Source organism: Eptesicus fuscus, chromosome 20 (assembly GCF_027574615.1).
Source record: "Eptesicus fuscus isolate TK198812 chromosome 20, DD_ASM_mEF_20220401, whole genome shotgun sequence".
Taxonomy (NCBI): Eukaryota; Metazoa; Chordata; class Mammalia; order Chiroptera; family Vespertilionidae; genus Eptesicus; species Eptesicus fuscus.
The window spans coordinates 1,345,640-1,359,571 of NC_072492.1; the positions used below are offsets into that span (position 1 = coordinate 1,345,640).

General features: G+C 65.7%; 1 protein-coding gene across 7 annotated transcripts in view; it reads right to left on the minus strand.

Moving 5' to 3' along the window:
- Positions 1 to 6,584: 6,584 nt before the first annotated feature.
- Positions 6,585 to 13,932, minus strand: part of TOM1L2 (target of myb1 like 2 membrane trafficking protein) — a 154,924-nt gene continuing 147,576 nt past the window's right edge. For 4 of the 7 annotated variants that reach the window (XM_054709912.1, XM_054709911.1, XM_028132155.2 and 1 more), the window contains 2 exons: positions 10,354 to 10,390; positions 6,585 to 9,603 (listed from right to left, as the gene is read on the minus strand). In XM_054709912.1, the coding sequence (XP_054565887.1) occupies positions 9,455 to 9,603; positions 10,354 to 10,390 (186 nt within the window). In that variant the 3' untranslated portion in view covers positions 6,585 to 9,454. Of the gene's footprint in view, positions 9,604 to 10,353; positions 10,391 to 12,496; positions 12,557 to 13,932 lie in introns of all 7 variants that reach the window. The other 3 variants (XM_054709913.1, XM_008156177.2, XM_028132152.2) reach the window with 1 other exon arrangement.

The window sequence follows — 13,932 nt, forward strand, 5'->3', positions numbered from 1 at the left end:
CCTCTCTGGGCAGCGGTTCCCACCGCGTCGTGCAAAGGCTGAGTGGCAGCCGGGACGCCCAGAGGCGTCCGTCCCCGCCTAGATGTGGGCCTTTAGGACCAGACCGACCGCCTGACGCAGGGCTCACTGCTGTGTGGCCTCGGACCACGCACATCACCACTCCGAGCCTGTTTCCTCAGTGACAACCGGAACCTGGTGATGCTGCGAGGGGCTGGGGCGAGGTCAGCGGCTCCCTGCAGTCTCCTCAGGTCCCAAGCACGCCTTGGAGGCTGGCATTGTCGGTGGTCCTGACTTAAAATGCTCTCCTCCCGCATCGGCCGTGGGGGAGGCAGAAGGGCTTGGGGCTAGCTGGCCCAGTCCGGCCCCTTAAGGTGGCCTGACCTCAGTCCAGGACAGGAAGACCAGAGGGTCCTAAGGATCCAACTTGCCCAGGACCACACGCTCCCTAGGGACACGGCAGGGCCGGGCCCGGCTGCTGGCTCCAGCCCTGGTGCTCGTCCCAGGGAGCAGCCAGGATGGGGGTCATGAGAAAGTGGCAGACGGTGCGTGAGCCCGGAGCAGGTAGCTCTGGATGGACAGGCTGGGGCCGGGGAGGGGACTGGCGTTGCACCCTAGGCCCTGTGTTTTGGGACAGGCGGGGAGGGGTTCCAGTGAAGTGGGCTGCAATAACGGGCACACTCAGACACCTGAACATGGGAGACATGAGCTCCCTGTCCCCGGGGGAGGCAAGCAGAGAAAGGCGCCGTGGGTGGAGGGCAGCCAGGGGGAAGGCCGGACCCCCAGCGCCTCGTGGCCTGGCTTCACTGAGTCATGCCATCCCGAATGCTGTCTTGCTCAGATTCTAGATTTAGCCTGTCTGGCCACATCTTCCGAAGAAGTAAAATTAGTGGCATACTGGACGCCCAGCTCTCTGTTCCCTTCCCGGAAGTGGCTGCTGTGGGAAATGACCCAGAATGGGTGGCCAGGAGCCACGGGGGATCCAAACCACACTCCCTTCCCGAAGTGGCCCTGCCCAGGAGCCCGCCAGGCCCGGCCTCCGGAGAAGAGGCTTTTGCCACCTGGTGCCGTCCCTGAACATTCTAGCAGCACTTCCCAGGGAGGGCTGCCGGGGAGAGGGCTGCCGGGGGAGAGGCTGCCGGGGAGAGGGCTGCCGGGGGAGAGGGCTGCCGGGGAGAGGGCTGCCAGGGGGGGGGCCTCGAGGCCCCTCTTCAGCCCAGAAGCTAGTCTGGCTCTTCACTTACTGGCTGTGTGACCTGGAACCGCTTTCCTCGCCTTCCCGAGTCTGCTTCGAGGAGAACAGCCTCCCGACCCCCCGCAGCGGCCGGCCGGCGACAGAGTCCTGTCACAGCAGACGTCCTCCCTTCTTTAAGTGCGTTTACCACGCGTGGCAGGAGTATGGCTCGGTGGACACGCGCCCTCCCTCGGAGTCAGGGAAGAGGGCAAGTACAGTCCACAGGAGACCGAAGCCGGATCAGAAACACCCGCTGACACGGAAGCTTCCTCACACGTGTGCGGGTGGGCAGGGAAAGTGTCACATCGTGGCCACCACAGATACAGAACTGACTAGTAGCTCCACAGCCTGAGGTGACAGGCGAGGGGGAGCCAGGCTGCGAACTGCCGTTCAGGGGAACCTGCTTCTCCTTGAGGTGCCCCCTGCCCTGCTCCGTCCCCAGAGCCTGAGACCTCCAGACCAGCTCCCAGGCCCTCTTGGCTGGGAAGCTGAACTCACACAGAGCCGGGTGCCATCGTGGTGGGCCCCTCTCCCTCTGTCCTGTGTGCCTCGAAGGGCAGGGCCCAGTCTGGCCAACGGGCTGTCTGCGATGATACTGTGCTGCCCACATGAACCCGTCTAACAGGAGGGCTGGGCTGGTTTTCCCAGTTGACAGATGTGGAGACCGAGGCAGGAGGTGAAGCGACCTGCCCAGGAGTTCACAGCCCTGTGGCCCATGTGCATGTCAGAGTCTGGCAACTTGAGGAGCTGGGCTGGCTTGCCACCCAGTGGGCTGGGGCAGGGCAGCCACCGGAGACCCAGGGGGAGTTGGGGCACAGAGCCAGACAAGCCTCGCCCCGAAGCCCTGGCGCAGCCAATGGGCTCCCTGCCTGGAGTGGGGTGACATGGTGATGTCAGTGAGAAACTCCTAGGAGCCAGGCCCTGGGTCACATGCTTTTCGCCTGTGCAACCTGGGGGTGGGGAGAGCCGTGGTGCCCGCTGACAGGGTCTGGGGCCAGGTGGGCCGCTTTCTTGGCAGGGCTTCCAGCCCCCGTGTGGCCCGGAGACCCGGGAGGGCTGACCCAAGGGGCCCCGCCCTCCACCCCAAGGCCTCCAGCCCTTGGGACTGTGGTCCAGAAGCCCAGCCCTCCCTGCGTGACCTTGGCTTTGCCAACTGTGAAACAGGGGCGCCTCTTCCCTTTCCCAGAGCATCCCTGAGCGTCTCAGAGTGAGGGGCATCTTCTGCGGGCTCCACACCAGGTGGGGCAGGTGTCCGGCACAGGCAGGGCTTCTGCCAAGGTCACTCGTGCCAAGCCACGCCCACTGTGGGTGGAGGGGCAGGCAGTGCACAAGGCAGGCTTGGCCACCCTGGCGCTGCGTAGGCGGCTACTGAGACGCCTCTCCACCCCGAGGGCCCTGCCACCCGAGGGCCCCGCCACCCGCCGGCCCTGTCTGTACTTCGCTTCTGCAGGGGCTGAGCCGGACCCGCCCGGGATGTGGCCGCGGGGGCCAAACAGCACAAGGACAGCCCGGAGCCCTGGCGCCCCCGCCCTCCCTTTTCCATCTGAACAGAATCGGCCCGTGGCCGCAGATGTGGCTGGTGCTGGTGCAGACGGCCTGTGTTCTCAGTCCAGATCGGCCCCTGCCATGCACCGGGTAGGTCACTTCCGGCCTCTCGGCCAGCGCCAGGGCCATCGGAACACAGTCAGCGGCCCCTCCCGAAGAGCTGGTTGGACCCCGGTCTTGTGCATGGTGAGGAGTGAGGCTCACAGACATGACAAATGAGGGGAGACTCCCGTGGGCTGACTGGCTGCTTGGGGAGAGGCCAGGTGTAGACTGAGGGATGTCACAGGATGGGGTGGGTCAGGTCGGTGGCAGGGAGAGGGAACAGGCCGCCGAAGGTTGAATGCGCCTCTACCTGGGTCCTGTAGGTGTCACGGAAGTCTGGGTTCTGTTCTTTAACAACGGGGCTGCTGAGCAAGGCTGGACTTGGCGACTGGCGCCCTTTGAGCCAGCCAGGCTGGAGCGTCCCACAGGCCCTCCCCCGGCAGTGCAGGCCCTGGGCTCCCCCGATCAGGGGAGTGAGGCCTGGGCAGTGACTTGCTCAGGGACCTACAGAGGCTGCACTCGGGGAGGGGCTCTTAGAGTGGGCAGGGGGTGAGGAGGAGACGGCCCCAGATGGAGGAGTTCCCCGAGCTTAGAAACATCTCGCTGACGCCCCAGTGCTGAGGGCCTGGGCTCGGAGGGCCCTGAGGCCACCTAGCAAGAGCTGGAAGAAACTAGAATCACTGGTGACTCATGCCTATGGAGGGCCTCTGAGACCCTCTTTTTAGAAAAGAGGTGGGCTGTAAAAAGACTCCTGCTAGGTGCTTCCATGGAGGACTAGCAGGCAGGGAGCCAGGAGCCGTGGCAGGGCCTTGGGGCTCCCCGCTGCCCGCCCAGACCTTTGCGGGGAGGCCGTGGCCGGACAGCAGCCCTGGGAGCACCGAGGGCTCCTGTCCTGGCTGTGCCCGCCCTCCACACTGCGCTGCCACTCTTGTCCCGCCTGCCCAGCTCTCACCCTCCCTGTGCAGCTGGTCCAGGGCGGTCAGGACTCCACGGAACCGCCCAGAGGAGCCCTCTCCCCGCTAGGAGGGCAGGCCCACCCGCCGGAAGCAGGGCCGAGCACAGGGGCAGGCTCCTGACCGTCCCTACGCGCCTTGGCCCAGCTGCACAGAAGCTGAAGCGCCAACTTCTCCGTTACCTTTGCCAATACGTTCCTCCCAGCAAGTCCCCTCTTGCTCCACAACAAAGGAAGTTCAGTGGCCAAGTCTACGGGGAGTTCGGGCTTACACTCCTCTGCCCTTGGAGAGGGGTCCTGACTGCTCAGCTCTGCTCCAGCGTTCTTCCCCCAACTCCCACAGGCCTCCCCTTCCTCCCCCTCCCCCCCACAGGCCTCCCCTTCCTCCCCCTCCCCCCCACAGGCCTCCCCTTCCTCCCCCTCTCCCCCACAGGCCTCCCCTTCCTCCCCCTCTCCCCACAGGCCTCCCCTTCCTCCCCCTCCCCCCCACAGGCCTCCCCTTCCTCCCCCTCCCCCCACAGGCCTCCCCTTCCTCCCCCTCCCCCCACAGGCCTCCCCTACCTCCCCCTCCCCCCCACAGGCCTCCCCTTCCTCCCCCTCCCCCAGACAGGCCTCCCCTTCCTCCCACAGGCCTCCCCTACCTCCCCCTCCCCACCACAGGCCTCCCCTTCCTCCCCCTCCCCCCCACAGGCCTCCCCTTCCTCCCCCTCCCCCCCACAGGCCTCCCCTACCTCCCCCTCCCCCCACAGGCCTCTCCTTCCTCCCCCAACCCCCCCCCACAGGCCTCTCCTTCCTCCCCCAAACCCCCCCCCACACACACACAGGCCTCTCCTTCCTCCCCCAACCCCCCACAGGCCTCTCCTTCCTCCCCCAACCCCCCCCCACAGGCCTCTCCTTCCTCCCCCAACCCCCCCCCCAGGCCTCTCCTTCCTCCCCCAACCCCCCCCACACACACACAGGCCTCTCCTTCCTCCCCCAACCCCCCCCCCCCACACACACACAGGCCTCTCCTTCCTCCCCCAACCCCCCACAGGCCTCTCCTTCCTCCCCCAACCCCCCCCCAGGCCTCTCCTTCCTCCCCCAACCCCCCCCCCCACACAGGCCTCTCCTTCCTCCCCCAACCCCCCCCCCCCCACACACACACACAGGCCTCTCCTTCCTCCCCCAACCCCCCACAGGCCTCTCCTTAAGGAGCGGCAGTTAATCTGCTGGGAAAACGCATCTTGCCAGTCCACCAGGGCTAGTGAGGGCCCCTGGAGCCTGGTCGGTTGGGTTCGAGTTGAGTGATTTCTCTCCCTAGCATGGCTGGCTGCTCCTGCCCCCCCCCCCCCCCGCCCCGCCCCGGGGCTCCAGGGCTTCCTGCCCTCCCCCCCCCCCCCCCCCCAGGAGGGGCTCCAGGGCTGCCCTTGGTTCTGGGAAGGGAGCCTGGCTCACTGCAGCTCCTGGGCGCGTGGCTGAAGGCGCAGGTGGACTAGACGTCCTGGCAAAGACACAGGGGTGTCTCAGGCCCTCCCCCCAACCCGGGGCACCGCTCAGGCCTCTCTCGGAGCCCACAGTGCCTCACACAGGCCCGCACAGCGCGGGACGGCGGTCTCATGTCCCAGGCCACCCTGTCCCTGGGTGGGGCCTCAGTCCTCCGTCTGGCTCGGCCTGGCCAGACACGGCAGGGCCTCTGCAGCTCCCTCACGCCCAGGGAGGCCATCACAGCCCCCTGCTCCTGCGGCAGGCAGGGCATCCCCTCCTGAGGCCCCCGCGGACGTCCTGGGCCAGGAGATGGGTCTTTCCGTCCACTCCTCAGGGCCCCGCCGGCCGGAGCCTGGCCAGGAGCGCTGGCTCTGCTGCTGACCCTGTGCGGCCCTGGCAAGTGTACGGCTGCCTCCAGGCCTCGTTTCTTTCTTAGTTCTCACCCGAGGGAGGGTATGTTCCCATTGGTTTTCAGAGTGGAAGGGAGGACAGGGGATGAGAGACAGCGACTTGTTGCCTCCTGCACTCGCCCCGACGGGGGGTGGGGTGGGAGAGAACCTGAAACCCAGGCACATGCCCTTGATCAGGAATTAAACCCGATGCTCCAACCCCTGAGCCACCAGCCAGGGCCAGACCTCATTTCTCAACGTGCACACGGGAGGGCGAGCAGCCATCGCTGCGTTTACCAGGCTACCTGGCTGTTGGGTGGGTCTTGCCCACTTGGAGCCCATCCTGGACCTCAGGGCGGCAAAGGGACTAGGCAAAGCTCCCGAGCCGCTCCGAGAAGGGGCAGCACCCAGGCCTGCTCCCGGGGCGGCCCCTCCTGGCAGCAAGTGCCCAGGTGCCCTGCTCCCAGCACGGGAGGAGAGAAACTCTTCACTTGAGGAGAGGGCAGGGCTCACTGGGGTGGGGGCGGGGGGACGGTGGTCCTGCGGACTGCGTGACGCTGTGCAGCTCCGAGGACAGCCTGGAAAGCACCCCGCTGTCCACACTGAGAGAATGTCCACGGTGGACCCCGTCTCCATGGCGCTGTCACAGGGCGCCCAGCACCGCGCTGTGCAAGGCGTGAGGCCGGCCAGCTGGGGGGCGCAGCAGAGGGTGCTGTGGCGGCTCAGGCCGGCTCGCTCGAGTTGGTGCTTCCGGTGGGCATGAGTGCTCCCCGACATGGGATGGGCCACAGGCAGCTTGTGCAGGCGGTTCCAGCCACCACCACCCCATCCCAGGCAGGGGGGGGTCCAGCCAGAGGGGGGCTCCCCAGGCTGCTCCACCCTCGCCCTCGGGCTGTGGCAGCCCTGCCTAGGACCAGGCGGGCAGGCCCTGCCATCCCGAGTCACAGCGACTCCACAGCGATCACAGGGACACCTGTTTGTTTATTGGGACAGTTTACATGCAAGAACCCCTCCGACCAGCTCTGCTGGGCAACGCTGGGCGCCGGCCCACACCAGGCTCCTGGGACGATGGACAAAACACCACACACTCCTCTTCCCACGGTCCCCGCAATCCCGAGCCTCACACAGGCACCGCGAACTGAGGCGTCAATGTCCATCCCGTCCTCTGGGACAGCCCGGAGGCCAGGGCAGCAGTGGGCTCGGGGGCCGCGGGGGCCCGGGAGGCGGGCAGCACGGGCACCTGCCGGCTGGCCGTCCGGGTGGACGGAGAGGAGCGAGTCCTGATGGGAGGTGGAGGCTCACGGTGGGTGGCTCAAGGCCGCGAAGAGCACGGACCCCTCCGCGGCGCTTTTCCCTAGGGGCCCACAGCACTCTGGAACCTTCCGGAAGGCTGGGCTGGAGTGAGAAGCATTGTGTGTGTGGAGGCGAACGGGGGGTGTCGGCAGGAAGGAAGAGGAGGAGCAGGAGTGTGGGTCGAGCCCTGCCCGGCCTCCCAGCCGGGGACCTGAGTGACAGCACGCCCACCCAGGCCCCTTGCTGGGACCCCGGGGGAGGAAGGGCAGGGCGGCGAGCCCAGGCAGGCCTCGGACAGGCAGCCCCTCACGGACACCGAGGCTGACGGGCGGGAGGCTGGGCCAGGCAACGAGCCCTGTTCCGAAGCTCTGACCCGTCCCGGCGTGCTGAGAGCTGGCATCTCTGCTCGGCGCGGGGACCGGGCGGCCACGCGGCACACGGCCTGCTGCCCATGCCGAGGCAGGCAGGAGCGCCGGCTAGTCTTCCCATCTCAGCACAACGAACACAGGAAAGGCTCACCCCAGGGAAATATTGTGACAAATAAATACTTTAACCTGTAACCAGGCGCGATTAGTGCTGAAGGACTCGCAGGGGTCACTCAGTGTAACTGAGCACACACAGTGTCTGACTCTGACCCGGCGGGGCTGGCGGCTGCAAGGGTCCCCTCCCCTCTCTGGGGGCCCCCCTGCCCCCAGCAGGGGCCTGAGGGCTGTGGTCCCCAGGAAGGGGTCCAGAAGCTGCGGGGGCACAGGAGAGCTGAGCAGCCCCTCGAAGCGCCCGGCCTGTTCCGCTCTGGACATGCTGTGTGAGCGGGAGGGGTGGCTCCAGGCCGGGGCTGGTGACTGCTCTGCTGGGCCAGCGCCTTCCTGCCGCCCACAGGAGCCCACACCCGCCGCCCGCTGCGGGGCGCTCTGGCCCGCGGTGTGAGGGCTGCGCCTCCCGAGGCAGGTGCGTGCTCCCGCTCCCCTCGCGGCCCGCAGCCTCATCTCCCTCAGCCCCTCAGCCCCTGGTCTTGTGGGGACTCCCGCATCCGCACGACAGGAGGCTGGCTCTGCTCCGAGGACGCGGGTGCTGTGGCTCCCGCGGAGTGGCCCCGAGCCCCCGGCTCTCAGACAATCTTGCGGACTGTGCCCAGGGCACAACTGCCACCAGCCAGCGGACTTCCGGCATGTGGCCTCCAGGCTGGCCTCGGAGCTCTCCCTCCGGACAAGGAGAGGCCGTGCCACCGCCGGGTGCAGGGGTGAGGCATGGCCGTGCTGCCAGAGATGCAGCCTGGAAGCTGCAGCCAAGCTCCCAGTGCTTCCTGGGTGTCCTCTGAGGACTGGAGTGGGGCGTCCCCTGCTGGTCCTGCCAGAGGGCCCACGGCCTGGCCCCAAAGCCTTTTCTGGAGGAGGTGGTAGCCGCCACCCTGGGCCTGGGTTCTGGGGGGCACACCTTGCTTCTCACCAGGACGGTTCCTGTGACATTCAGCGTGGCCGGGCTGGTCCGAGCGGCGGCACTAGGTCCACTGCAGCCCAGGCGGGAAAGGCTGCCGCGCCCCGGGCTGGGGACACACAGGGCCTGGCCATGCCTGGTCCGAGCACCTGGGCAGTGCCCGCCGGACACTGACCTGCGCCCGGAGGCCACGGGGCGGTGCTGAGCTGCTGCGCCGAGGTCCGAGCTCGGTGTGGGTCAGGCTCTGCGTGCCTCACCCAGGGCCAGGAGGCGCCCAGCGAGGACTCAGCCCCAGGCTGTTAGCTGCTTGTTGGCTGGGAGAGAATACAGATCCGTGGCCAGGGGTCTGGGGAGGGGGGTCAGGATGTCAGAACAGCCTGTGGAGAGCTGGGGCTGTGCCCAGGAGCAGAGCAGGGGCCTCTGGGTCTGCAGGCCTGGCACAACCGTCTGGAGTGGGGGCCTGGAGGCAGGGCAGAGGCTGCCAAGGCCAGGCCAAAGCCCCAAGCATGGCATGCTCACACGCCCACAAGCTTGCCCAAGCCAGCAGAGCGACACCACCCGTGCCACCCCCCAGGTGGGCACTGCGTGAGGGAAGCACACAGGGGCTGCAGCGGAGTGCAATCCCACAGGAGCCAACCAGGGGCCAGTGCCCACTGCCCAGTGGTCTGGGCTGCCCTCCCACAGCCTTGGCTCCCCCCAGGCCAGCAGAGGGCCGTGCGGCGCCTTGGACCAGGCTCACTGCTGAGGGATGAAAGCAACTGGAGGAGAGACAGCCCCCGTGTCTGCTCAGGAGCCAGTCCCAAGGGCACGACCGGCCGAGGCGGGCCCTGCCCCCCCCCCCCCCCCGGCCCTCCGGCAGGAAGTGGAGGGGAACCTGTGGTGGGAGTTGGGCGGGCAGTTAGGGGCCTCTGGCTGCAGCTGTCCCACCTCCTCAGAGAGGCTGTCCTGACCAGCGGGAGGCCTGGGGGCAAACACAGTGGCATTTCCATGGAGACAGCAGTGCAGGACTGAGGACTGAGTGGGGCTGGGGACAGGAGGAGTGGCCGGTGCCCGGATGGGGGGAGACAGGTGACCTGCCATCTGGGAGCCAACCCACAGACCAGCTCACAGGGCGAAGAGGGCGTCCTCGGAGCGCGCGGGCTTCCTCCGGCTGGAGGGGTTGGCGGCTGGGCCGGGCGCCTCCGCTGGGGGCGAGGGCAGGTTGGGAACCATTTCAGCAGCTCTGGCCCTTTCTTCAAGGAATTTATCAAACTCTGCAAACAAAACCAGGGCAGGAGCCAGGATTGGTGGGGGCTCAAACAGCCATGCCTACCTGCACCCCGGAGCCCACTCACTCGTGTCCCTGGGTCACTGCCAGGGAGGGAGCAGGAGTGACAGGGGCCCACAGCCAGAGCCAGGGGGCTGCGCTGCCTGGGAACCCAGCCTGGATTCCCCTGCAGGGGCAGGGTGGGGTGGCGGTGACAGTTCAGACTCGTCCCTCCCAGCTGCCGCTTTCCCACTCTCCAGACCAGCCCTGGAGGCAGGGCAGGGAGCTGGGGGTGGTGAGCCCCCCAGGAGCAGGGGTCTAAGCCGGCAGAGGTCTGAGCAGGGGTCTGTGAGGGAGGGATCAGCACAGGGAAAGGCTGATGGGCCCAAGGGGAGGTCCATGAGGCAAGATGGAAGGGAACGGGGGACGGGGAGAGGGGAAGGGACGTGCTGGAAACTTCCCCACAGGACCCGTGTCGCTGCCCCCAGGAGTGAGGCCATGGGGCACCAGGCCCGCGTGCCCTGTGCTGCCTCTGCGGGTTGAGCACGTGGGGTGGGCACCATGCTGGCTGGGACGGCTGTGTGACCGTCCCCATCAGCACGAGGTCTGGAAGAAGAGGCAAGAAGCTCCGGTCCCAGAGGCCCGGCCTAGGCCAGGCACCAGAAAGTGCTCCAGAGTGAAGGCTCCCAGGCGGTGGGGTGCAGGCCCTGTGCGCCCGGCCGGGGGGTAAGCTGCCAAGTGGCTGGCCAGGCCGTACCTTCGCTCGTGACGCCCTCCTCCAGGTCATCGCCCTTCTGCGGGAGGAGCAGAGCAAGGTCAGCCCCAGCAGGCTCCCTCCCTGCCGCGCCAGGCCCCCCACCCCCCACTGCCCCGCTGTCCCAGCAATGCTTCCTACTTCCTGTCCCCAGGGTTCTGTGACAGCAAAGTACTGCTCATCTTCTCGGAGAAACAGAAACTTTGTTTTTAAAAAGCAAAAACATGAACCGCTTGAGTAGGTTCTAGGTTTTGACCCTCCAGAAGGGCCCAAAAGAAAAATCCAGAAAAGGTGCAAGCTGGCTCTTGGGGCCATGATGCGTGCAGGCCCAGAAGGCCTCCGCCCCCATGCGCCGGGGCCCTCAGCAGCTCTCCTCGCAGCTCCGGGCTCCGGGAAGGTGCTGTCCCTGCCCACAGTGGGGCCACAGGAGGCGGGAAGTGGCGAGCCATGAAGCCACGGCGCAGGGCCCGCCACCAGGCAGCGCTGGGCAAGGGTGCCCTGAGGCGCTGTGACCTCTGACAGCGAGAGCGGGTCAGACTTGGGTCGGAGAACGTGGTGGCACTTGGAACTCACTACGCAGACAGCGCGGAGGAGAGGAGAGTGGCGGGAGTGGATGGCGAGAGACGCTGCCCGGCTCTGCCTGCAGTCCTGCTGGAGAGCCGCCCCTCCGCCCCTGGGTCCCCTTAGGAGCTGAGGGCTTCTGGGAGAGAAGCTATTTCTTTTCTGGGCGTTCCCTGAGGGTAGACATAATGAGGCATTTTCTTCCTCCCAGGCAAGGCACCTGGGCGGCCACAAGTGTCTTTGGGACACCTGGCCTCCAGGGAGGGGGCCCGGCGCTTGGGAAGCCGTGTCTCAGGTCTCCATCCCCTGTGGGAGGGACACCAGTGGCCCACAGCCAGCGGCGACCTGTGCTGAAAGAACATCTACACTCCAGGACCAAGGCCCCGACGAGGGGGCCACTAGGAGCAAGGGGTGAGGTGTCTCCAGGTCTGGGAGAGGATCCAGCCAGCCCCAGCTCATGACCTTGGGCAGCCACCTCCCTGCCACAGTGCATTTTTGCATCAGTCTTCCGCCAACACCCTCCACCCGCCTCCCAGAGGCTGCGGAGAGGAAAAGTGCTCTGTGAGGAGGGGGCGGGCGGGCGGGCTCCTTCCTCAGCACCGGCCGCACGGGCAGGGCCACGTCCTCATCGTCCTGCCCTGCCTCTGGGACAGACAACGGTCTCTGGGCAGGTGTTCTCTTGGATGCAAGATACCAGAAGATACTAGAGAAGGGAGGCAACAGTGCGTTTTCCTTTTTTAAATCCTCACCTGAGGATCTGTTCTACTGGTTTTAGAGAGAGGGGAAGGGGGAGACAGAGAGAGAGAGAGAGAGAAACATTGAATGGTTGTCTCTCATATGCACCCCCTCTGGGGATTGAACCGGAAACCTAGGCATGTGCTCTGACTGGGAATTGAACCAGCAACCCTTCGGTGCACGGGAGGATGCTCCAACCAACTGAGCCCCACTGGCCAGGGTGACAGTGGATTTAAAATGGAAACAGCCCTGGCTTGTGTGCTCAGTGGTTAGAGCATTGCCCTGTGCACTGATTCCTGGTCAAGGGCACGTACCTGGGTTGCAGGATCGATTGGCCCAGGATAGGGCTCATGCGGGAGGCGACTGATCAATGTGTCTCTCTCACATTGATGTTCTCTCTCTCTTTCCTCCCTCCCACTCTCTTAAAAATCAATGGAATAAATATTCTCGGGTGAGGTTTAAAAAAACGACAACAAAAAACAAAAAAACAACACCCCATTCATCTGTGTGTATATGTCACAATGAAAAAAATGAAAACCAAAAAACAAACCCTCAAAAACAGAAAACCCCACAAAAAACAAGCAGAAAATAAAAAAAGCAAAAGAACTCAAGCACACAAACCTGAACGAAAAGTATCGGGGAGACAGCAGGGTGTTTTGGAGCCAGCGAGGGCCAGCTGAGGGCCGGGCCACAGAGCAGAGGGCACGCCAGCTGTGAGGATCGGGTGGCTGCCGGAGCCACACCTGCCCTCCGCCCTCCTCCTCCCCTGCCCCGGGGAGCAGCCCTGGGGGTTGTCCCTGGGCCTGTCCTTGCCACACCCCACACTTGAAAGAGAAAAGTCGAGTCTCACCAGGTCCGTCCTGAGCCACACCTCAATGTCGTCCATGACAGAGGGCTGCGCAACGGGGATCTATGGAGGCGGCAAGCAGCGGGCCAGCAGCCGCACAGCCAGGCAAGGGGAGACAGAACACCAACGTAAATCATCAACACACCCCAAATGAAACCAAACACAGCAAAGAAAACCCGTCAGCACAGCAGGCGTGGGCAGCGAGGCAGCCGTGCAATGGCAGGCGGGGAAGCAGTGAGGAGCAGGTCTAAGAGCGGGGTGGGGGGGGGGGGCAGTACGTGTCCTTGACATGGAGAACTCTTTGACTGTAGTGCCAGGCCTCACGCCTCACGTCACGGCCTCTCGGCCCAGGCTCAAAGCACCCGCTCGTCTCAGGCGCGCTGCCCTCAGGCTGACTGGACTCATGGGCGCTGACAACTGGGGGAGCACTGTCTGCTTGAGGAGCCACCACGGGCCGGTGCGCGGGAGACCGAGCGGCAGTCTGTCCAGAGCAGGGCCGTGGCCAGGCAGCACGGCAGCCGCCCGGCGCGGCCGCTCACTGCCACGATGGGGCACATCCTAGTGGGAAGGAGCCCAGGGGCCGGGCGGCCTGTAGAAGGCAGGCACCTTTCACCACCAACAGAACAAGAGCACAGGCTGTGAGGACCAAAGGGCCTGTGGGCTTGAGTCCCTCTGTGTCTTTAGAGACCACATGGGCCTGAATGCAGAGCTTCCCTCGGCCCCACCCTTCCTCTAGCTTCCCACGCTGGCCGCGCTCCCGCTCCCGCAGTCGGAGATGTTCACGGAGATCTGGGGAGTGGTGGCGGGGGACCCCGGGCCCCGAGCAGACGGACGCACCTCCTGGGTGCCTGTGCAGTGTCCACGCAGGGCCACCAGCCCAAGGCCTTGGGGGCTGGGTTCTGAAAAGCACACTGGGCGACGACGATTTAAGTGGCTGTCAGCCACAGCATCGTCAGTAAAGGTAGCCTTGCCCCTCTAGAGGCTGCGGTAAGGGAACGTGGGCGCCCAGCCTGGACTTCGGAGTTGGCGGACCCGCCTTCCCCACTAGCACCCCCCAGCGGCTCGCTCACAAGCCCACTACTTCTGGGAAAACTGCAGCCCCGAGCCCACAGCTGGCTTCACCCCAATGCCACAATCTAGGCTGAGATGAAGTTAAAATAAGCAGTCAGAGGGCTGTCTCAGCGCTTGCCGAATCTACACAATGACATGAACGCAACTAAGGAGAACAGGGACCCTGTCACCAACCCTGCTCCGATGTGACAGCCGCTCCAAGGGCGGAAGCCCGCCACGGCGGTCGGGGCAGTGGGTGAGGGTGCTGAAGCCGCGCACGGAGCAGGGGTCTGACTTGGCCGCGTCCCGCACACACTCCTCAGCACGGAGACCCTTGCTCTGCGGAGCCACAGGCCCAGCATGGGCAGTGCATGCACACTTTCATAAAG